The sequence below is a fragment of the Mirounga leonina genome, unplaced genomic scaffold (genome assembly GCF_011800145.1).
Source record: "Mirounga leonina isolate KUSES-001 unplaced genomic scaffold, KU_Mleo_1.0 Mir_127, whole genome shotgun sequence".
NCBI classification, from domain to species: domain Eukaryota; kingdom Metazoa; phylum Chordata; class Mammalia; order Carnivora; family Phocidae; genus Mirounga; species Mirounga leonina.
In genome coordinates, this window is record NW_023270316.1 from 70,116,160 (window position 1) to 70,141,556 (window position 25,397).

The following is a 25,397-nucleotide window of genomic DNA, read 5'->3' on the forward strand; positions in this document are numbered from 1 at the left end:
GAGGAAGGAGGAGGAAGGAGGAGGAAGGAGGAGGAAGGAGGAGGAAGAAGGAGGAAGAAGAAGGAAGAAGAAGGAAGAAGAAGGAAGAAGAAGGAAGAAGAAGGAAGAAGAAGGAAGAAGGAAGAAGGAAGAAGAAGAAGAAGAATGACCTATTGTGTAGCAATTGAAAGTATAATAATGAAGGGCGCCTGGGTGGCTCAGTTGGTTAAGCGACTGCCTTCGGCTCAGGTCATGATCCCAGGGTCCTGGATCGAGTCCCACATCGGGCTCCCGGCTTAGCGGGGAGCCTGCTTCTCCCTCTGACCCTATCCCTTCTCATGCTGTTTCTCTCTCTCTCTCTCTCTCAAATAAATAAATAAATAATTTTAAAAAAAAGGATTACGTTTAAAAAAAAAAAAAAGTATAATAATGAAGACTTTGTAACCATGGAACTGTCTTTATGTTAAATGGGAAAATAGACATGATTCCAAATATGTAAAACAAATTCATACATGAACAGAGACTGGAAAAGAACCAGAAAAATGAAAATATTTGTGTCAAGAGAACCAAAGTATTACATCTATGCTTTTAAAATCCTTTAATGTAGCTAAAAGGTAGTTTAGTTTTAAAAGTTTCTTGAGGAAAAATGAATACACCTCAGAATTCTTCTTCCATACAAGTCCTATCCTTCCTGGTTATAGGAAGTATATAGTGATGTCAGCAGGTATCACAGGAAGGCTGTGAGGGCACCTTCCCAGCAAGGATGCAAAGACAGGCTTATGAATAATCTGTCATGACAATAAAAGTAAAAAGGCAAAGTCTTAGCACAAAGGAGTGAAATTCTAGTCAAAAATAAACTCTATGCATTACTAGTGAATTATAATCATCCCTATCACCACTCCTTTTTGTTTACTAAATCATATGCCTGGTTTCATATCTGCTTCGGTCAGTGAACACAAAAATGGCAATCAAGTTTTCTGTACCTGCCTACCTCCAAATAGAAACATTTCAAAAACTAATGGGCTGTGTTTATAACGGTCTCCAAAGGTGTGTGAATACCTTGGTCTCAAAAATATGCCTACCCTGACATTCAGAAACTCTTGATTAACCCAAGGTCATTTCAATTATAAATAAATTTTCATCTGCTAATCCTCAAAAAGGCCCAAGAGCTTTTATTCTTGTTTTTTATATATACACATATATAGTTGTGTGTGTATGTGTATTTATATACATGTATACATAGATATATTCTATGTGAATACACACGCACATATGTTCATACGTATTAGCACCTCTCAGATACAGTAATTTAAAAGGTTACAATAAAATTTTCTATTAAATGATCTTATCTCAGTTTTTACTACTTGGAATTGTAATAATTAATGCTCTATCTATTTGTATGTTACAAATAACACCACCACAAGATTTAGACCTCCTTACAGCTGCCATACCCAGCTTACAGCACTTTTATATGCAATGCAAGTTTTTAAATATGTAATTGGATGGAAGACTGAGAGAGTTTTCAAATGAAATATCAAAGGGAAAGAAAATAAGAAAATGTTATATCAACAGTGCCATTTGGAATAAAAGCTATAGTAAAGTCACCCATGCATATAGCTCTGTCTGTTGTCAATTTAAATTAAATTTAAATCCTATTCACCCAACAATACTCCTATTTCAAACCTAAAAGGTAAGGCAAAATTCTATCAATAATGAGATAATGCCATAATAGAGGCAAACATAGATGGGCTAAAAATACAAAGGGCCTACTGTGGGCAAATGACAGAAAAAGGAAAGAAAATGAAAAAGTTGAACAGTCATCTAAACTTTTATGTCAACTCTGTTTATCTCACTGAACCCCCTATCTTTACTTCCATCGTCAGCATCTACTGGTCCCCTAACAAACACTTTGAGGTCAGAAAGCCTATTGGACATGCAGTCAGTACTGCCTTTGAACTCATATTGTATCAAGTCTATGTTCACACTTAAGGCCACTTAACCATTATGAACAACAACCACCTTCAAAGTCAACACTCTAACTGGTTCCCTGGTTCTTCCACAAATCCATCACCTGTACTTGGCAAAGGGGTTTGATTTCACAGCTGAGCATTCTAACGATGCTCTGCGAATGGAGATAGCCTGTCATTCTTGATATGGAAGGAAAATCATGAAAATTTTATATCTAGAAATTTTAATAGTATAAGTGAAAGAGACAACACTTGAACATGGATGGAAACAGATTAATATTTTAAATATCATAAATAACTTTAATTATTAGGCAAATTTGGTTTTGGATCACTTGACTCTTTCTGCCTCTGCCTGGAAGGAATTCAACTAATTCAACTTCATGCCACTGGCCTTTTCCCTTCTCGACGGACTGTTTCCCAATACTTATAACTTGCCCATACCCTTACTTCAAAGTATAAACCTAGCAGTACATGAGTTTATGGTCTAATTCAGTCTCATCATTCAGACCAAGTACTAAATTTGAAAGCAAAAGCCAAGACATTTGTTCAGGATGAGGCAGTGGCTCTGAAAGACTGAATCCTGTTTTAAGACGGTTTCCAGTTCAACTGCATTTCCAAATTTCAACTGTTATATACGTCTTAGCCATTGAACCGAGCTTTTAGACCAACACATGAATTATGATGAAAATTAACATCTGTTTATTGTTATAATATCTCCCATAAGAAGGAGGTATATCTTATGAGGATGATGATAAAGATGTCTGATATGCTGTTTGGAACACATATCAGAAAGATTTACTAGTCTTTAAAAATCCAGTATTCATTTATGAACCAGTAGACTACATGTGTTGCTATAATAACGTTATCTTCCAGGAACCTGAGCCTGTATTTAAAATATATATATATTTTTTCCAGATACCTGTCTTAATCACTATCTTCTCCTAATAAGAGAAAGCTATTACCTCATTATTTATAAAATTTGTTTTTATTAACTATTTACTTTGAAATGCATTACTAAGTACATTTTTATAGCTCATATAAATCTGTTTTAACTAATCATTCATTCATTCATGAAAGGCAGAACAGTTCAGTGTTTAAGGATCCGATTTCTGGAGCCAAGATACTTGCATCAGAATCCTCACTCTGGGGGCACCTGGGTGGCTCAGTTAAGCGTCCGACTCTTGGTTTTGGCTCAGGTCATGATCTCAGGGGCCTGAGATCGAGCCCTACGTCAGGCTTGGCACTCAACATGGAGTCTGCTTGTCCCTCTCCCTCTGCTCCACCCCCTGCTCCCTCCTTCCCTTCCTCTCCCCACCCTCCCTGAATAAAATCTTTAAAAAGTCAGCTGTGAATCCTGCCATAGTTTCCAACTCTGTCTCTGCTCCAGACCCTGGCCCCATATATCAGATGTCTCACTAGTCCCTGCAACTCACCTCTCTCAACATAAGCTCACACGCTGGCTCACAGAGCGGCTCACTTTCCTTGTATTCACCCTTTCCCTAATAACCAGCGAGACCCACGATGACTGCCTCCATCAAGGAGAGTCCCCAGAGTTGCTCCAGGCAGGAGTCTGGCAAAGTCCACTATTTGTTCAAGGCTCAGTTCAAATGCCGTAACAAAGCCTTCGCTGACCTTCCCGGGCAGGGCTGGGTGCTTCCTTGCCTGTGTTCTCAGAGTGTGACGTCACTGTGGCTTCATGCAGCAACGTGCAGTGTGTCCCCTACTAGAATGAGCCTGCTGGAGGGTGGGCACCGCCACTCACCTGCAAGAGGCCACCCTGCTGGGCATCACCCACCATTAGCACCCCGTCCCCAAGGAGCACTTGCCTCCTCTGCACACCTGCATGTGCTGGTCCCCACAGTACACCTCTAGCCACTGGGTATGGATGTCACTACCAAAAGAATGAACTCTAAAGTGAATGGCTTCTGTGGGCCCCTGGCTCCAGACTCAGTCCTGAGTGACACTCAGTGGCAATGTCTGACTGGCCACACTCCATCACAGGCTGCCTCCCCCTGAACCCGGGGAGACCCGGCACCTGGCCTCTGGCGTTCTTACTGGGTCAAGCCCCAGCTCCCACCAGACTCACTCAGAGACAGTTCTCCAGGACAGGGAAGGGGTTCAAATGCTAGGCAGCCAAAAAGAGACAAATGCTCACAACATGGCCTTCTCCACAGTGGGATGAACTCATTATCGCTGAGCAACCACCTCGGAAGCAATGTGGGTCTCAATGTCCTGTTTTCTCCTGGGGCCAATCTTGCCCAGGTCCTTGCTTAAAGTAAATATTCAATAAGGATTTATTAAATGAATAGATGGATGAATAAATTCTTACTCAACAGCAATGTAATCAAGTCTCCAATTTAATAAACAATTAATGTGATGTCTTAACACCTATCAGTTACTACAAAAAATGAATCTTCAGTAAGTAAGCATCCAACTGCTCTCACCTAAAAAGAGAAATTTAGTGATAGTCAGCGACACACTGTCAAAGCTAACCTTTCAGTGAAGTGCCTCATGCTGTCTCCTTGACAATAAAAAAAAAAAATTCTAAAAACAGGAAACACAGAACCATCTTTTTTCTAAAGCTTCTTCACACTGATCTATGAAAGGTTTTGCTCTGGCTTATCTTATGGAAATAAGGTTTTTTTTTAAACTAATGAACCAAAGTCTGTAGACTAACTCTCCTCCAGCAAATAGCGATTTACAAAACTTTCTGTGAACAGGGAAAAAACATCATTTATTTGTTAAGGTTGAGATTCTTCCAGGTTTTAAATAAAGTTCATACCACAAAAGAAGACAATAAAATTGGAAGTATCTGTTCTTTTCAAAAGCTATTTAGTTGGGGATGGGGAGAGTGGGGAAGTGTCTAAGCAGGTAGTTCGGCTCCATTTGGCCCAAAGCAGAAAATGTAATCCAACAACCACCAAATGTAATGTATACAGCGGCAACATCCCCTCCCTCCCGTCCCCCCAAAAACTCTTATAAGAATATCCCACATCTGAACTTGCTTTTCTGTATTTGCAGGTTGCCTTAAAAACAGAACCATAATTTGTCTGTTTCTGCCCGTATTTGTCTCAGGTCCTGCCTCCACTGTGAAGTCGACCCCCCCCCCCCCCCCACACACACACACTCACTCCTACAGGGGCTGACTTCCTCACTCAAAGTTGTTCCCCAACCAAGCATGACCCTTGCCCTGCACTCTGGTTGAAGCTCACACTTCAAAATGGTGCCAGAATTTTTGTTTTACTAGAACCTACTAAAAAAACCCACCATGATGCTTTTATAATCTTTCCTTTATTGTTTCCAGCTTAATCTTATTGTGAAATTCCTTTGGAGAATACTGGTTTCTGTAACTCTAGGCACGTGTTAATACCGCATACTTCTGAAGCTACAGTAAAAATGATCGCAGCCTTGGTTCTCCTTGGTTACTGGATCCAGGTCCCATCCGGGAGAAGATGACACTCAGAGGATGGCCTCTCCACCAACAACATAAGGACAAGACACTCTGATAGTGTCTTCACCAGAGGCCGAGCAGTTTGCTCCCACTCCAGATAACAACAACAAAAAAACATATACAAGTATTTCCACACAAACAACCATTCAAGAAGGAATTTTCTTAGGTTCAAAAAACAGAAGTCAGGGGCGCCTGGGTGGCTCAGTTGGTTAAACGACTGCCTTCGGCTCAGGTCATGATCCTGGAGTCCCGGGATCGAGTCCCGCATCGGGCTCCCTGCTCAGCAGGGGGTCTGCTTCTCCCTCTGCCCTCTTCCCTCTCGTGCTGTCTCTCATTCTCTCTCTCTCAAATAAATAAATAAAAAATCTTTAAAAAAAAAAAACAAAAACAGAAGTCAAATCATAACTGACACACCGATGCTATGCACATAGGCATTCGAAAAAACACACACTCAAGTGTCTGATTAATTAAGAGATTGTTGCCCAAACTCTCCTTCTGGGTTTCTGTCAGCCTCACCTCCACGCGGCCTTTTGTTTGTGCACCTCTTTAAATAGCCAATCTTTGTAACTTCGCATTACCCCTCCATCTGTAATGCAGGGAGAAAAAAAAAAAAACTGAGGGAGAAAAATAGCACTTCTTCAAAATCTGTATTCTCATATCCACAGATCTGCATTTAGAAACCCCGCACTCATCAATCACATCCCCCATCTCACTGACCTCACTGATTTTACTTTCCATCCGTTCCAACCTAAAAAGACCAGTACATAGCCCACTGCGAACACATCCTTACACGTCACCCAAACTGCTCCCAAAATCCCAGTTGCCACCTGGCGTCCCTTCCTGACTACTTGTCTTTGTCTTCTAGTTCCGGTTTCCATGTTCTCGACTGACAGCCCTCCAGCTCATTTTTCCTGTCTTCCTTACCCTCTCAGGCTTCACATGTGCAGTGGGCACTCTATTAACGTGTGCTTTTTACATATTGCTCTTCTTCTTCCATGGTTTCAGATGTGCACCGTCGTTCTAAAGGGCCCTGGGTATTGCCTAGAGATGTCCTTTTACATTCATAAGTACCTCAGATAACCACAGATGTCCAATTAATATTTGTTAGATAAATATTTTAAGATGCTTATCTCAGACGTCTAATACCTACCTAACGATATAGTAGTCATTTCTATCATGAAGCAGTTACCATCTACCTCATCAGTAATTCAAAGAGCTAGAGGATCTTTCTATCCCTTCACTCCCCAGCAATCAAGAATGGTACTCTGCACATAGAAGAGCACTTGGTAAAGTCCGCTGGCTGACTGATTAGAAGAAACATATAACTACAAACTACAGAGCTGTTATAAGGTGCCTTATAAGCTTCAAATCTGGAGATGGACAAGACAACTCACAATGACCCAAATTATTTTAGAAACAAGGGAAAGAGTTTCACCACTCCAGCCACAACTCCTGGTACAGTACTAAGTTTCAGACAGAAAGTTAGTTTAGGCTCCTGTTTTTATATTCGCATTTGGAAGGTCGAAAAATGTTTGTGTTCTTAGTAAGACTGCTTTTTAGCACTTTGCAGCAAAACCAGCATAGGTAATGATTTGCCAAAGCAAAGAGAACAGCTAGAAGCAGATGAATAATCACAGAAACCATTAAATTTTTGCACCTTAATTTTTGGCAGATTTTGTAGTCAAGTGCAACCTGACAAGGGTAATGAATAAATAGACAGCAGTTTTAGACATCTGGTAGCATGGGAGGAATAGATATTTTGGGCTATCAGATAAATACTCAAATGATAAAACTTACTGTTGATTCATCCCTTGGCAAGCAACTTTTGTGAATGCTCATGGTGGGCAAATCTACAGGGAAAACCCAAATTGCAACCTGAACACTTCATGGTTCAGTTCCCAAGTGACATGAGGGCCCCAGACATCCTGTTCAATTAGAGGTACAGCACACGCCTGCCAAACCATGGGACTGACCCCTCCTTGAAGAAGCGAGCATGCTCCCCATCACAGTGCTGGGGATGCCCTGATAACTTCTGCCTTAGATTCTCCCTTTCTTCACTTCCATGGCTGATAATTGAGCTGTCAATTCTTTCTCAAGGATATGTCAATTCCTTAAAACAAGTTCTAGTTAAATTTTAAGTAGGGAGCCATACCTGCCTCTCAAAGGGACTTTGGCCCACCCCCATGTTTTGTGCATCTCAGCATTTAATTCTCTGAAGTTAACATTACTGCTCTATTTTCACGTAGTTCTAGGTCAGGGTATACCAATACTGCCCCAAGGATTGTCTGCAAACCCTGTATTAGCTGTCAACTATCTTTGGATCTTTAAAATTTGACTTTTAATCACAGGTATACCAAAAAAAAAAAAAAAAAAAAGACTCTATAAAGAGAAAAAAATGAACCAGTATCAAGTATAGTTGCAGACTCTAAAATCTTTCTGACCATTTCAACTACCAAAACACTGGATCTTGTGTGCAAATTAAATCCAAGTGTTAAAGTTTTGTCATAACTTCCTCAGTATTCACAGTTGGCTTCCATCCTAGGAAAGAACTTCAGAATAAGAAAAATAGACTATCTTATAATTAAAGGGAAGTTTCCTTATTGCTTTAGTCTAGACTCCATTTATTATCACAGAAATTAAATGCTGGAAAAGAAGGGTTTGCTCAACAATGTTGCTTAATTACGTGTCTTTAAACGTAAAACCAATATTGCCACCTAGTGGCAATCTAAGACAGCTCCTAAACACGTCTAACGTGCAAGCTGTAAACAGAAAGGACAATAAAAATTAAGTATAAGCAAACTGAAAATAGAAGCATAAAATTAAGTGCTAGAAAGGGTAAATACTTGAGCGAAATGGAACTTCTTTCTAAGCTTTAAAAGCTGAGAAAAATCTATCAGTGAAAAATGCAGTTTCTAATGTTGTCCGCGGGCAGCATTGCACAAGGTGCCTCGGGGGATACAAAGATAAGTACAGAGCAGGTCTTGCCTCCCTTTGGATTCTGAAGGCAGGACAGATGCCCTGGAGGAGAAAGGGCACTGCAGGGGAGCCCACATGGAACACTAAAGGAGCATCCATGAAAGTGGCGGCCATCCTGCCATCCGTCATGGCGGACCAAGGCTGTCAAAGTAACAATAATAAACATTCAGCCATAAAAAAGAAGGAAACCCTGTCACATGCTACAACACGGATGAACCTTGAGGGCATTACGCTAAGTAAAATAAGCCAGTACAAAAAAAAAGACAAATACTATATGATGCCACTTACATGGGGTACATAGAGTAGTCAGATTCATAGAGACAAAGTAGAAGGGTGGTTACCAAGGGCTGCGGAAAAGGGAAATGTAGAGTTGTTGTGTAATGGGTATGGATCCAGTTTCAGTTGGGAAGACAAAAAGTTCCAGAAATTGGTTACACAATGTGAATGTGCTTTACAGTACTTATACTTAAAAAGGGTTGAGGGCAAATTTTCCACGCTTTTTTTTTTTAAACCGCAATTAAGAATAGAAATAACAATAACAAGAGCACCAGCACCAGCAAAGCGCTCTGAGTGAGGACGCCTCCTGAGGTAAGTACACAGGCAGGAATTCCCATAAGACAGCCCAGTGAAATGGACATTTCTGAGACCCCGTCTTACAGGTCCGGTCTAGGGAACAGGACAGTACTGATCACTGTTTGAAAGCCTATTCCTTCAGGTTCCCTGACATCAGACAATGCACCTTCTCTGTGTCTCACACACTCCTCCTACGTCCCCAGAGGGCTTCTGCTCTGCCCAGTCCCCAAACCCTGGTTTTCCCCAGGATCCCGCTGCTCCCCTGGAAGAAGTACTTTCAAGCTCTCAGCCACTACCTATGTATGTTCCTGATTCCAAAGCCACCACCTTCTGGTCAAACTGTTCTGAGTTTCAAGCAAACAAATATCCAGCCTCCAGCACCTGACACCTCCACCTCAGACTTCATGGATAGAAACCTGAAGTCATCTTGCACCCTGCAAACCTGCAAATCCCATCCTGTGCCTCAGATGGCAGCCCCACCCCACCCCACCTCAGCCCTAGCTGGGCACCGGTCCTGACTTCTCAGCCCTTCACCCCAACTGCCCCGGTTCTGGCCTCACACACGCCCCACCACCAACACCCCAGCCAGCTCCACCCCTCACCCCTGGCCCAGTGCCTCCCACACTGCCTTTGACGAAGCACCAGCAGAGCTCTGCACCCCCACTTTGAGCAGCATCACCCTGGACAGCTTCCAAGAACCGTGGATTAGGCTCCTTGCCCCAGTCTCCGGTCTGTTCAGCTGTCCTCCTCACAGCCACCCGAGTGATGGTTTTAAAATACAGAGCTGACATGCGGAAGCCCTCATGGCTCTCCCTAGCAGCCGCTTTCAACTGGCGGTACCTGTAGTAACAGTGACTGTTGGTTCCTCCTGGGGCCAGAGATGCTAAATGTCCTGGATCTCAAAGAAACAGTTCTCAAATGCCCGGAGTGTCCCCCTGAGAGGCCCTGAGAAAGGCCTGGGCCCTTAAGAGGACATACAGCTCCCCTGCGGTCGGGTCCCTACCTAACCTTCCAGGTTGTGACACGCACACTGCCCAACTCCTCCGCAACATGCTCCTGTTTCTCACCTGGCCGCCTTCACCTGTCTACAGAGAAACCCTCCCTGCTCCCTCCCCCTCTTTAACCTCACTAGTATCTGATTTTTTATTTATTTTTATTGTATTGTGGTAAGAACACTTAACATGAACTGTGTCCTCGCAACAACTTTCTATTGTACAACAGAGTACAATGCTGGAGTGCAGATCCCAGAGCTTAGTCATCTTACGTAATTGAAACTTTATGCCTGTTGCTAACTCCTCACATCCCCCTCCCCTGGTCCTCCCCTGGTTACCACCACCCTGGTCTTTGATTTTATGAATTTGATGGTTTTAGATACCTCAAGTATGTGGAATCATGCAGTACTTGTCTTTCTGCACTTCCGCCTTGCTTTAAAATTGCCCGTGTATGGGCCTGTCTCCTCTCCTGGACTGTGGGCTCTTCAAGCACAAGGACTATGCTTTGCTGATGCCTACATGCCCAGTGCTTTGCTCTGTAAGTACTGAATGAATGAATGAATGAATGAGAGGTTCATAGATAAATTCTATTGACTAGGTGAGTCCTTGATATGTAAACAAAATCCTGACTTTAGCAGTGATATCAATTTGTCTCTTCTTCCTTTTAGTGATTAGAACCACCTTCTTGCTTTCAGTAATTAGAACTCCTTGCATTTTGGCTGGATCCAAAGGCCACCCAACTAGATATTACCTTTCCCAGCCTAGGTATGCCCACATGACAATGGGATGTAGGGGGAAATGATGGAAATGATGTATTACCACTTCAAGTTCATATCCTTAAAAGGAAACTGGTTGTCCTACATACACCAGAATGCCAATGTCACGGTAGTTAACCAGTTCCAACCATGCTGATGAGGACAAGACACTTTAGCCCGTGGGAAAGTAACAAAACAGAAGGATCCTGGTGCAGAGCTGTCAATCCCTGGCCCACCCACCAACGGACTATTTGTGAGGGGAAATAAATCTCTACCTTCCTTAAGTCATTGCTATGTTGTCTGTGTTAAAGTAGTCAAGTGAATTTTCTTCTTCTTTTCCATATTGTCTCTCAAAGATTCACTTACTCATGAGATCATATTTTCCTAGCACCAACTCATACTCAATTTTTCACTCTACTCTTTTCTCTACATTCTGTTGTTTCACTGGGAGAAGTAAAATAGCTATTTTAGTTAATATGAGAGGGATTCACCACTATCAACTTAAGAATTAACAAAAAAAGTTTTTAAATAGAGAAAATAATTTACTTAAATTTTCATTTTAATTTGTTCAATTTCCTCTGAATTCAGTTCAACTGCCATATGTTGAATACCCATTATGTTTAAGGTGCTATGGAGGAAGAAAAAGCAGAACAACCTGGATTAAATGGGGAAGATATATAATCTAAAACACATGACTCTGCCTCTGTAAGATGGAAGGTATTTTGGAGAACAAGGACACATATGGTTACATGAAGATACACATGCTCTTAATTCATATGAGTAAGGGATACATAAGTCTGTCGTGGTGTCATCACTGATTATGCATTTGGGGTAATTGCCAAGGCCCACTTGAGCTAAATTCCATTAATGCCTGTCTGGACCCAACTGAGGGATTATTCAGGCTACCAATTCCCCATCCTCCCCACCTCGGCCTTCATTTGGCCTCTCCACTAGTGCCTTTACCAGAGCAAATGGAAGAAGGCCATCCAGTCAAGGCTGCTGCATGTCTGCCTCTCTGATGAAATTAGACAAGATTTAGTAGAAATCTCCAAAGTTGGGTTTCCAAACAAAGTATTTTAAACTCATCACCTGCTCCTATCTCCAATTACCAAAAAAACAATCTGTCTTCTAGCATGCCAGTCTTTCCTTTCCCTTGAGAAAGTATGATCCTCCAAGGAGGGGAGGCAAAGACCTGTCCTTGTGAGGATGCTGGGAGGTTGGATGAATTTTATAGGTAAAACATCTGGGGCGCCTGGGTGGCTCAGTCGGTTAAGCGACTGCCTTCGGCTCAGGTCATGATCCTGGAGCCCCAGGATCGAGTCCCGCATCGGGCTCCCTGCTCGGCGGGGAGTCTGCTTCTCCCTCTGATCCTCCCCCTCTCATGCTCTCTGTCTCCCATTCTCTCTCTCAGATAAATAAATAAAAAATCTTTAAAAACAAAACAAAACAAAAAAAACCATCTGAAGGTTAAGCACAACTAAACCTTATGTTCAGCAGTGTCTCAGCCTTGAATACCATTAAGGTTAATTTGTCCATTGATATTTCCAATCCTTTATTTCCCAGCACTCACCAACAGAAGGAAAGCAATGCATCAGAGATACACATCTCCTGTCAAAGAGTTCTTGCCGACAGAGCTGAGGAATGGCCTTCATCTATAGACAAGCATGTCTGTCTTGAAGGCCAGAGCAATGCAGTGTAGCAAGCAGGCGTGGGGGAATTTTTTTTTGCTCGGCTAAAGAAAGCACCTCTATGGCAAGACAAGGTAGATCTTCCTTTACTCAAACCTCCAGCATTATTCATAGCAGCTTTAGATTCAGTTCATGCCTATTTTAAACATTATTAAAATATGTACCTGCATGTGTCGATCTTTCTCTCCATAATCCTTCTTGGATATTACACTACAAATCAACCCAAAAGTCCAACTAATGATATCCAATTAAAAAACAGATTAAGAGACTCATGGAGGAAACACTAAGGTTAATGAAAATGTTACTTCAGCATGAAAATTGCCTTAGAACCTGGTATTAAAATTTTGAATATTAATTATCCCTGCTATTTTAAGCCCTGCTTTTAAAATATTATTCCTTCCACTTCTTATCATACTTTATGACAAAACCACAATAGTCCTACACAATTATGCAAGTCTCTTAAATTTAAAAAAAATAAGAAGAATTTAGAAGATGATGCATTGAGCATCAGGAATTAACAACAGCATTTTAAACAAGTCAATATTAAATAAGGAAAACAAGTCAGAAGAATTACTCTTATCTAAATAAAACGGATTCTCTACAGACGGAGTACTTTGGAAAACATGAAAGTAACAACAAATAAGTAACTAGCAGACATCCCAGCCATGACTACATACCTGTGTAAGATTTGCTGCTTGCTTTAAGATGCTTTTTTTTAACTGTTCTGCTCTCTTTGCATGAAAAGAATTACTTTGACTCTGGATGACAAATACAATTCCTTTTAAATCTAGAACCAAAGGAAATAAAAAGGTTTTCAGGTATTTATTTTTCAACAACTGAAATACACTTAAAAACAAGTTAAAAAAAAAAAAAAAGCTGCAAGGCAAGCTTTCAGGCCATAAACTCTTAGGGAAAAAAATCAATTTAAATGTAATCATAGCAACAAAAATCTCTTTTTAAACTGATCTCTGAAACATCCTTCCTAGAAGTTAGCAAGTAAATAAGCTCACTGTACTGGATCAAATCTGTGGCAACAAACTGTGAATCCGCTCCTGCATCTGTCGAAATGACGATGGTAAATGTGAGAAAGTATGAAAATGTCTACAACACTGGCCTCCCCAGTAGCTGAAAATCTTGTTTGCCACTAGCCTTCAAACAAGCCACACATAATCCTACATTGCACCATTACCTGTTATGGGCTGAAGGATGTCCCCCAAATGTCATCAGTTCAAGTCCTAACCCCCAGGACCACAGAATGTGACCTTACTTGGACTGGGTCTCTCCAGAGAGGCACTTAAGTTAAAGTGAGGTTGTTGGTGGGGGTCCTAATCCAGTATATTTGGTGTCCTTACACAAAGAGGAAATCTGGACACAGACACACAGAGGGAAGATGATGTGAAACCACCGGATCTACAAGTCACGGAGAAAGGCCTCCGAAGAAACCAACCCTGCTCACACCTTGAGCTCAGACTTCTATCCTTCAGAACTGTGAGCCACATTTCCGTTGTTTAAGCCACACAATCTGTGGTACTTCGTTTCAGCAGCCCTAGCAAACTAATAACACTACCTCAAGCATGTTCTGGATGGCTCTTTAAGGTGACACTCAACAATGACTGCTTCTGTCCCATCAGTTCATGAGAGCTTGCAAATAAATAACTCCATAATCTCTACTCTACTTCACAGGGCACCTAGCCAGAATTAAGTGATATCTCCAGGAAAATAGCCACAATTCCACAGGAGCAGGGCTTCAGCAAGAAGTGTGGCATAAAAGCCCATCTACAACAACACTGGAAGCATTTGCCAGCCCCCTAGAGACTCGCCTCAGGGTGGCCAGCTTGCTTGCAATGACGAGCACAGAGTAAACCCTCTCGAATGTTAGGCCCACTGACGGGGGAGGACTATCGGAGGTCTTGCCAGCCAAGATGGTTGCTCAGTCTCCACAATGGAGAAGCATGTTAGGTTCTGAGTTTGCAATAAAGCAATAGACAGAAACAGCCATTGGGTCAGCACCCTGCCTCCAGACAGGGGCGTTGGCAGAAGGCAGACTTCACATAAACTGTAGCCTCCAGCCCAGCTTACAGCAACGAATGTGGGGACCTACCCCCCACCCTGTGCCTTTCCTTTTAACACCTCGACTTAGAGACATAATCTGGTTTTAATTTTATCCCATGTATTTTATTGTTCTTATGTTCAGTTCTATAGTTCCATTCATTTATTCAATCACTCAAATATTCATACAATAAATAGCTCCACAGTGAGCCATCTAGATCCTAAAAATAATCCAAAATGCTTTGGTTAAAACTCAATAAAAAATTTAAAAGGAAATGCTCAACAACCTACTGAATATGACCTAATTCTTTTCTTATAGGAGTTTATATAAATATGAACATTCTACATACCTACCTCTATTTCAAATCAGCTTCTTGGCTCTATAAATAGGACACACAGATAAGACTTAAACGAATACCTTATGTTTCTACTGAAATGTAATATTTGATCTACTATATCTGAAACATTAATGTAAGTGACATATCAAAAGAGGAGTTATAAAGACTTACTTTTGTTAAAAATGAAATAAACTTCAGAGAATAATTTTTACAAAATTTAATAAAGCTAAAGATGCACATTCCCGATGACCCAGAAACTCCACTCCTACTAATCATCCTTGAGAAACTTGCATATGTATAAACAAGGATATATAACAATAGTGCTCACAGCAGGATTGTGTAAAAGGAAAAAATGTGAAGCAACTCAAATACCCACTAATAAGACATACAAATTGGAATACTATGCAGCAACAAAAATTAACTAGCACTCGATGCATCAATCCAGATGGATATTATAGATGAATCCTACAGACTGGAAAACAAAAGCAAGCTACAAAGGAATAACCATATAAATCAATGGTTTGGGGGCGCCTGGGTGGCTCAGTTGTTAAGCATCTGCCTTTGGCTCACGTCATGATCCCAGGGTCCTGGGATCAAGCCCTACATCGGGCTCCCTGCTCCGCGGGAAGCCTGCTTCTCCCTCTCCCACTCCGCCTGCTTGTGTTCCCTCTCTCGCTGTGTCTCTGTCAAATAAATAAATAAAATCTTTAAAAAAAAATAAAAATCAATCATTTGTGAAAAGATAAGCACAAATATATATAAGATGGATATATACCATACATACGCATATATATACATATCATATACGATCAGAAAATATAAAAGATTACATGCGAATGATATAAACACCAAATCAAGATCATGGTTAAAAGGCTCCCGCCGTATTAGGAAGGTTTTATTTCTTAAACTAGATGGTAGATACATGGATATTCATTATATTACTCTTTGCGCCTTCCTATATATTCAAAATAATTCATACTGGAGTTTTTAAAAGAGCAAATCCATCTGTCAAAAGGTTAATCCTGCAGTAATCAACTCCTGCCTTTTCTTCTACCAGATCAGCAAAATTCCTACCGTCCCACAAAGACAACAGTTCTTCCACATGGGGAAGAGGCTTTGCAAGAAGAAAAAAAGGGAATTCTTCTCCTTTGCTTGTACTTGAGTCACGTGCTATGGGTTGTATTTGTTTTTCCTGCTACTAAGAAATCATCACCTTCCTTCTTCTCATGCCTTGATTACACATGCTATGTGCACTCATCCAGCAAACATGTCTAAGTCTGTACTGAGTGCATGGTTCTGGCCTGCTGAGAGAAGCAAGCACGGCCCCAGCAAGAGCGAGCCTGAGCAGAGGTCAGAAGGCAGCCATTATAATACAGAGCCAAGTGGGGACCTATGGGAGGAAGGGGGGGTGGCAAGTGCAAGAGAGCTTCTGGAAAGGGGCATTTCCTGTGCTTCCTTTAAAATGCAGCAATTTTCTGCAGACTCAGGCACAGAGGGTAGCAGATCAGGGGCAAAGAAGGAAGCAGGGTTATCACAGAGCCCACAGCCTGCCTTCTCTCTGTGGCATCAGGAATCGATGACTGGGGAGTCAGTCTGTCAGGCATTTCTGAGAAAAAGGTGAAGGGAATGGTCAGTGATAAAGTTAGAGGGGGAGGCTGGCTCAGCCAGATCAGATCATGAAGGATTTAAGTGCACACCAAGAGGGTGGATCTTTAGATTAATAGCTTTCAAACGAGGGAAGGGCCACAGAGCCATCCGGGACCCCAGAGAGTGGGGCCTTCCCAGAAGAAGCGATGAGGACCCTGTGTCCTGGGGATGCCCACAGGAGAGGTGGGAGGAGCTTCACAAAAGAGGGGACAGGGAAGGTGTGGGAGAGCAAGTGGAATTAGGGCTCTGAAAACAGTAACAGGCATGGCTGAGAAACAGGACGCATATGGGGCAGTTACTGGTGCTGAGGCAGAAGAGTAAGGGTACACCTAACCGAGTTCCTAAAACCCTGTTAATAATGAATGACAGCCATTTACAAGCCATTCGGCCCCACCTGCATTCCAGAAAAAAATAATAATAAATAAATAAACCAGGTTAGCACAGTTAGGTGCTGAAAGCTGCTTATATACTTAAATTACTGATGTTCTTTATATTAGCTCCAAGAAATATTTTTCTGAGAGACATCCTAAGCCCTCCCTAACTGGACCACATTCTGGCTGAGTCTAGACCCCAGGGCTCACCTTGGTGGCGGTCTTCTCTGCCTATGCTGTCCCACCCTCTGACTCTTAAGCTCCTGCTGCCCAATGGAGCTAAATAAGACGATCCCCCTATCTCCTTATCACTTCAGTCACACTCCCCTGAACTCACTGCAATTTGTCAACGGCAAACACTATCACAACTCAAGACAGATGGTCGTTGTTTCCCCTCCAGGAATGTACAATAAATGGGTCGTACACTGAGTGCCTGACAACAACGAGCGGCATAATGGGCCAGAAGAGGAAAATAAAGAAATCAGTTAAGACTAGGAAAGAACCCGTGTGGGTCTGAGGCCAGTGGTAAGTTGCAGAGCATTAAGAAAAGGTGATGGAACCAAGGAGACCATTAGAAAAGATCCTTGAAGGAGAAATAATAATTCCTTGAAGGAAAAAGAAATCAAAGGTTTTCCTTTTCTCAGTTGCTGAGCACCTATCGCGTGCCAAACACTCTACTAAGCGCTAATCCTTCCGGGTCCAAGGTAATCTAGAAACATGGATTCCATCCTGCTGCTGACTCTCTGAGGAGAAATCAGTGTGGGGTTCTTCTGATAAAAGCCGAATAGCAAGCAGCCTTAGGACTTAAGGCTGAGGAATAAATATGCACACACACAATACATGAAGAGCCACTCCAATTGTGTTCTACTTGGTGAGAATAATTGTCACCCATGAAATCTACTGACAAGGCAGTGAGCCAAAAGAAAAAATTCTACCCTACCCTGAGTGTGGTGAGACTCTGATTCTTCTGGGAGGCTACTTTTGTAACACACCCCCCCAAACCCCCTGGGCCTGCAGACCCAGGTTAACACTGTGGCAAATAAGGCTCCTGGGTCTTTCTTGGATATGCTAATACCAAATCACATATCACTAGATTTGCCATTTGTAATTGCAAGAATGTCAATTTACTTATCCAGGTAACTTCCCCTTGGTACTTTCAAGCCCATGTCCCAGACTAGTGACATTAATTCATTTAATAACCATTTTCAGACTTTCAGGGCGCCTGGGTGACTCAGTCGGTCAAGCACCCAACTCTTGATTTTGGCTCAGGTCACGATCTCTGGGTCATGAGATGGAGCCCCACGTCAGGGTCCATGCTGGACGTGGAGCCTGCTTAAGATTCTCTCTCTCCCTTCCCCTCTGCCCCCCAACTCTAAAACTAAAAATAAAAAATAATGATTTTCTACAAGAGCCCCATCAAATCTCATAAAATAAACACACAAACAAATGCCCAAACCCACAAGTGTTGGCAGCAGAGAGAACATCTCCACATGGGGAGGAGTGTCTGAGCCATCCAGGGTATCATAACATAAAGAAGAAAAAGCAATGAACCAACGCGGTTCCGTCAGAGCTGAAGACATGCATGCCCGGGGCCCAGCACAGGCCATCCTCCCTGTACCACCCAGGGGCCCTCTCCTGCCTTCTAGACTCCACAGAACCCAGGCCTATGGAAGGAAGCCTAGAAACGAAAATGTGCCCTTTCTCTCCTGTCCAGGGCCCACCTTGGAGGTCCCCCCGGCCTACCCTGGGACCACCGACATCGACAAAGTTCACAGCCTTTGGGAAAAGACCCAACACGCAGACGTCAGCCTTATCATCTCATCAAAACACTGGGGCATATTTCTCACAATACCAGAAAACAACAACAACAACTGTGACTTCATGGTCACATTTTTGAAGATGCTTACAATATACTGAAAGGGAGGACAAATAAGGGTGCACAGGGGCTGTGATGGGGGTACAGGGTGTCTACAATGACGCAAGTAGCTGCTTCTGTACCAGGGTTCTCGGGATAGTTTGACAGATGTGGTTGGTAAGCTAACCCCTAGGGAAAGTGGTGTCTGCAAGTCCACAAGTGGGGAATCTGGCCCCAGGCAGAGGTTAGTCCTTTTCTCCCACTAAGTGTGGGCCTAGAATGACAGAGACTGTGTCTTACTTGTCCCCGTCACCCCCACAGTGGTCACCTGGCCCAGTTCTCCACCCTTATTGGAAACTCAATAAATGAGGGTCAAGGGAATTCAATCTAACCTACTGGCTGTTGTTTCCAGTATAAATCACATGCCACTATGTCGATCTGAAAAGTGTTCTCCCTGGGTCTTCATGAGGGTAGATGTGGGGCCAGGCCCAAGACAGAACATTTGCACAGCAATACTGACCTTCTAAATAAAATCAGAAAGAGAATTCATTTCACTGAAATATAATTTACAAGAAATATACCTGGGTACATACTCATAAGTTTAAAAAAAAAAATCATTACTTACCTATGTCATTTTTCCTTGAGACACCACTTTTCTCCAAATTCTGTATTTTGGACAAAAGAGAAAAAGATAAATCTCCTCACATAACAAAGCTAGCAAAACACCAAATAAATATGCATGGTACACAGTAACATTTGGGGGAAGACGGAGAAGAGGAGAGCTTGGCAATGCTTCCCTAAAACTGGGGCGGGGGGAGGCGGAGGGGGTGGAGAGCAAAGATGAGCTTCCGCGTCATGACAGGAGCTTCCCACGAGGCCCTTTCTTACTTCTTACGTGCTCTTGGGCAAGTCACGTAATTGAACTGAGCCTCTTTCCTCCCGTGTAAAATGGAGCTAAAGCTAAGGCTTAACTGGTTCACAATGTTCTTGGGAGAGTTCATTTAAAAACCCCCATGAACTCAAAAGCATGGCAAACAAAACAGAGACAGTTTCAATGCTGGCAGTGTGTGGCTCATGAAGATGAGCCCCACTAATTACGGTATTTATCATCTTGTGGGCTCCGACATACTGGCATCCGGAACATCACAACGATGTTCTCTTTCACCTGAGGACCAGCACTGGGGGCCTCAACGGGGCCCGAGGAGCACGCAGCCTGCGGTTCGTGAGCTACAGCGCTCTGGACACAGGAAATCTGGACGTGGGCACAGAAACACCCGATCCTGATCCTGGGTAGATCAGGGGAGAGGCTCGTAAAAGATTTCTCTGACAAAGTGCAAAGTGTCAGCGGCTAAATCTGCCGTTTTCAAGGTCTTCTCCAGCAGACAAGGAAGGAATTTTCTCCCTAATTGTCCTTTTCTGCTTCCAACTGCCATTCACTATAATTATAACAATTGGACAGTGGCAAGTATCCTTCAATTTTCTTCACAGACTGCAATAAGAAATGCACTTGTGAGCCTTTACCAACAAAACTGGGAACAGCTCAAAAGCCAAGATACAGCCACACAGAGATGTATCCTCTCAGAATGCCAAAGGGACCATGACAATAGACAGGAAGGGGAGAGAGGGAAACAGGAAACAGGACAGTGTCTATCTTTGGCAGCATTTCCTACAATTATCTTTGTCTCAAGAACAGAAATACCGCTGAGTGGAGGAGAACCCCATAGTTGGGTACTGCTTTGTTACGCCTTGGGATCAAGTGACACTTCCTTCTGATAAAACACGGACTTTTTGGAAAAGCCCACTAGAAAATACTGGAACCAGAAATGCCACTCAGCGTTCACCCCTAACCTGCTGCCCATCCCTTGGCCAAGCTGCCCACTCCCAAGCTGGCCGGTAGATGAGGATCGTGGAAAATTTACAAGTTCAGACTTAAAAATAGCATTGGAGTGGGTAAAGAAAATATACTGTACACACACAGTGGAATATTATTCAGCTTTAAAAAGGACGGACATTCTGGAACATGCTACACCAAGGTACCTTGAGGACATGATGCTAAGTGAAAGAAACCAGACACAAAAAGACAAACACTGTACGATTCCACTTACAGCATCATCTGATTCATAGAAACAGAAAGTAGAGGGATGGTTGCCAGGGGCCAGGGAAGGAGAACAGAGCGCTGTTTAATGCGGACATTTTGTTTTGGGAAATGGAAAGAGTCCTGGATATTGTCTCCGTGACAGTATGAATATCCTTAATATTGCCGATCTGTACACTTAGAAATGGTTAAGGTGGTAAATTTTATGTTATGTGTATTTTATCATAATTAAAAAAAAGAGAGAGAGAGAGAGATGATCCAATCCAACACTCCCCTTTACAAATGAGAAAATGGAGGCTCAGAACAGGTAAAGGATTTGCCCAGAGTCCAACAGTCATGCTAGCCACAGAACCAGGATGAAAATCCAGGTCTTCTGAGTTCTTCCCAACGTTCCTTTTTTCCACCCACGGGATAATGCATGCCCTGTCTTCCTCCAGAGGTATTCTTCAGAAAACGTGCACCAGAAGAAAGCACACTTGAGACTGAGCTCCAAGTGATACCCACAACAAAAGTCACCTTTAGCAATAAGCTGAAAGATTAAAAAAAAAAAAAAAAAAAAACCCTGAACTCAGTGTTTCCTGACTAACTTAAGCTGGAAACCAACTGGACTTCCTACCACATCTCTTTGTGAAACCAAAGAAAATCAACCAAAATTACATATCTTTCCATTTGTTATTAAGCCCTGCTGCTCGAACTGGCTGAAAACAAGAGCTCGGAAATGATTAACCATTTCGAATGGCTCGATTTGTAAACTGTAAAAATAAAACATCCAAGAACGGTTGCATTAAGTGAACTGAATGGAACCAAAATGGTCTTGAGCAATTTCCCCTTTGAGAAAGAAAATTAGACTAAATGAACGAATTGACAGGACATTTAAAATTCTGTCTCCAGCTTTCCTCATGAAAAGGCTTAGCTCTTCCTAAGAAGAAACACGTGGTTTGTTTCATTATCTCTGCTGCCATGTTTCTTACACTATCAATATCAGTCAAAATGTGCTGTCAGTTTTGTAAGTCAACTGAACTGCTATTCAGATAGGAAAGAGATTTCTTACTAATGTATCTACCCCACAGGCAGCTCCTACCCTAGCTGGGAAAAGACAAATCCAAGTCACCCTCTGGTACAGGTTTTATTGGTGAAGGCACGATAGATTTGAACACCTGTAGTCCACATATGTACGGCCTTGTTTACAAAGCCTTCGTGAAAAGAAGATAAAACATCCTCCCAAGAATTTGACAGGAAATCTTTTAAGAAGAGAAGTAAAATGGCATCTTGTACCCAGTCACAAACAACCACCACCCCTCTAGACGTTGAATAAAATGAATTGGTCAGGATGTGTTCATCAGTGGGCTCGTCTAAAAGCTGGTCCTGGTTTTTAATTCTGCCCCCACCATTTAGTAGCTCAGGCCTCAGTTTCTCATCTGTAAACAGGAAGAATAATTATATCACAGGGTCGTTGTGGGAATTTCATTAGGTAATGTAATGCTGAGCGGAGCATCTGCCCAAAGAAAATGCTCAATAGTTGTTAACTACTAGTCTTTTTTAATCATGAACATCATCTACTTCATATGAAGTCAACTAACACCATAAAAGAAATTTAACTGATAAAAGCAGTAAGGTCTATAGCTCCTCTTTTATACTTGGATTTGCTTGACTCCTCTCGCAAGACTGTGTAGGTCTTTCTTGCTGTCCTAACAGGTACACATTTAAATAGGGTCTGGCACTGTTTCAAGTGGTAGACACACACACACAATCTTCAAGACAGCTTTTTGATATAGGTCCTATTACCGCATCTCCTAGATGAGGACGCTGAGGCCAAGAGGGTCAGTAAGTCCCACAGCATATAAGTGCTGGAGGAGGGACGTGAACCACAGTGTCCAACTCTACCCCTACATGACACAAGATACAGTATCATAAGCCACCACAGGGTGTAAGTCTGGGCAAGAAAGACTACAGGTTGAAGCAGTGGGCGCCGTGGCTGAGGGGGTGCCGCAGCCTGGAGTTCGAGCCTGGCTGGGCAGGCTCCCCTGAAAGCTGAGCTAGGTCAGAATCCGAGTCAGTGCCAGGGACCAGGAACCCAGAAGAGGTGCCTAGGCCCAGAGGTCAGGCCCCAGGAGGTACGACAGGGGCAGCACCCAGAATTCGGATGTGAAGCCACCAGATGTCCTGATGTGTGGGGCGGGCCCCCAACCCTGAGCAGGGATGCTGGCATTTGGACAGAGCGCTGCCTAGGGCCCCACACTAAAGCAAGCAGTGAGGTGAGGGGCAGGGAAGGTGTGTGCTTCTGAACAGCACGGCCCGGCAGGTCCTGATCAGTTCTGTCGAGGGTGATCAACTAATGATAATCCCAAATTAACGTGGTTGTTGGTAAGAGCCTTACCTCCTATCTCCAGGTTCATCTACAGACTTTGGGCGAGCTTGGACAAATGAATTCTTCCCCAGATCCCAGTCTCGGGTATGGTCTAGACATTTTATCACTGCCTCTCCTCAGGGGATTAATGGTTTTTTTGGCTCCGTGGCCTAAGCACAGATGGGGTTAATGACATTTTTCAAGGACTTTAATACCTTTGCATGAAAAGTGACATGAAGATATAAGACTCACCTTATTTCTATCTATATTTATATTTATATATACATATATATTTAAGAAGACATATACATATATATTTCCCCATTTGAAAAGGTGGGTTGAAAGTATAGGTTATAATTCTCAATTCATTACACAAAATTTTAATTCCCTATTAATATCCCTTAGGTAGCACTTTAAATTCATTTCAAATGAGTTTTATTATTGCCAAACGCACATACACATTATAATGCACACAGCTATATAATATAAAATTATGGTATGAAAAATTCAAGGATTCAGGAAATTAAGACTCTGACTTCACCTTTTATTTTTTTTTAAAAAGATTTTATTTGAGAGAGAGAGAGCAGAATGGGAGAAAGCACAGGAGCAGGGAGGAGGGGCAGAGGGAGAGGGAGAAGCAGATTCCAAGCCTAGCAGGGAGCTCCAGATACCAGGCTCCATCCCAGGACCCTGGGATCATGACCTGAACCCAAGGCAGACGCTTAACCAACTGAGCCACCCAAACGCCTTTTAATTGCCATGTGACCTCAGTCAAATCACATAACTTCTTTGAGGCTAAGTTTTCTCTGCTATGCAGGCATGCCTCCTTTTATTGTGCTTCGCTTTATCATGTTTTGCAGATACTGTGTTTTTTACAAACCAAAGGTCTGGGACAACCCTGCGTCCAGCAAGTCTATCGGTGCCTTTTTTTCCAACAGCATTTGCTCGCTTTGTGTCTCTGTGTCCCATTTTGGTGATCCTCACAATATTTTAAATTTTTTCATTATAATTACATTTGTTATGCAGATATCTTTGATAGCACTATTGTAATTGTTCTGGGGTGCCCTGAGCTGCACCCATAAAAGAGGATAAACTTCATTGACAAATGGTGTGTGTGTTCTGACTGATCCACTAACTGGCTACTCTCCCTTCTCTCTCCCTCTTTTCTGGGCTCCCTATTCCAAGACACAACAATACTGAAATTAGGCCAGTTAGTAACCCTACAGTGGCCTCTAAGTGCTCAAATGAAAGGAAAGGTCACGTGTCTCTCACTTTAAATCAAAAACTAAAAATGGTTAAGCTTAGTGAGGAAGGCATGTTGAAAGCCGAGATAGGCCCAAAGCTAGGCCTCTTGCACCAAATATCAGCCAAGCTGGGAATGTGAAGGAAAAGTTCTTGGAGGACATAAAAAGTGCCGCTCCAGTGAACACATGAATGATAAGAAAGTCAAACAGCCTTACTGCTGAGGTGGAGAAAGTTCGAGTGGTCTGGAGAGAAGAGCAAACCAGCCCCAGCATTCCCTTAAGCCGAAGCCTAATCCAGAGCAGGGCCCTAGCTAGCTCTCTGTAATTCTGAGGGCTGAGAGAGGTGAGGAGGCTGCAGAAGGAAAGTCTGAAGCGGCAGAGGTTGGTTCACGAGGTCGAGGGAAAGAAGCCAGCTCCACAACAGAAAGCGCAAGGTGAAGCCGCGAGGGCTGGTGGAGAAGCGGCAGCAAGTTCTCCAGAAGGTCCAGCTACGATAGCAATGAAGGTGACTACACTCGACAGCAGGTTTTCAGTGTAGACAAGACAGCCTTCTACTGGAAGAAGATGCCATCGAGGACTTTCACAGCTCCAGAGGAGAAGTCAGGACCCGGCTTCAGAGCTTCAAAGGCCAGGCTGACTCTCTTGTTAGAGACTAATGCAGCTGGTGACTTGAAGCTGATAACAATGCTCACTGACCATTCCAAAAATCCTAGGGCTCTTAAGAATTAAGCTAAACTGAGTGCCTGGGTGGCTCAGTCGGTTAAGTGTCTGCCTTCAGCTCAGGTCATGATCCCAGGGTCCTGGGATCAAGTCTTGCATCAGGCTCCCTGCTCAGCAGGGAGCCTGCTTCTCCCTCTGCCCCTCCCCCCTCACTCATGCTCTCTCTCTCTCTCTCAAATAAAATCTTAAAAAAAAAAAAGTACACTGAGCACTGAGTAATATATGGAATTGTTGAATTGCTACATTGTACACCTGAAACAATGTAACACTCTATATTAACTATACTGGAATTAAATTCTTTAAAATAAAAGATAAATAAAGAAAAAGAAACACATTTCATGAGGCTAATG

General features: G+C 42.7%; 1 protein-coding gene across 1 annotated transcript in view; it reads right to left on the minus strand.

Moving 5' to 3' along the window:
* B3GLCT (beta 3-glucosyltransferase) overlaps window positions 1–25,397 on the minus strand; it is a 119,114-nt gene that overhangs the window by 76,987 nt on the left and 16,730 nt on the right. The window contains exons 3-4 of the mRNA XM_035003593.1: window positions 19,267–19,306; window positions 13,059–13,168 (exon numbers count right to left, since the gene is read on the minus strand). Of these exons, the coding sequence (XP_034859484.1) occupies window positions 13,059–13,168; window positions 19,267–19,306 (150 nt within the window). The remainder of the gene's footprint in view (window positions 1–13,058; window positions 13,169–19,266; window positions 19,307–25,397) is intronic.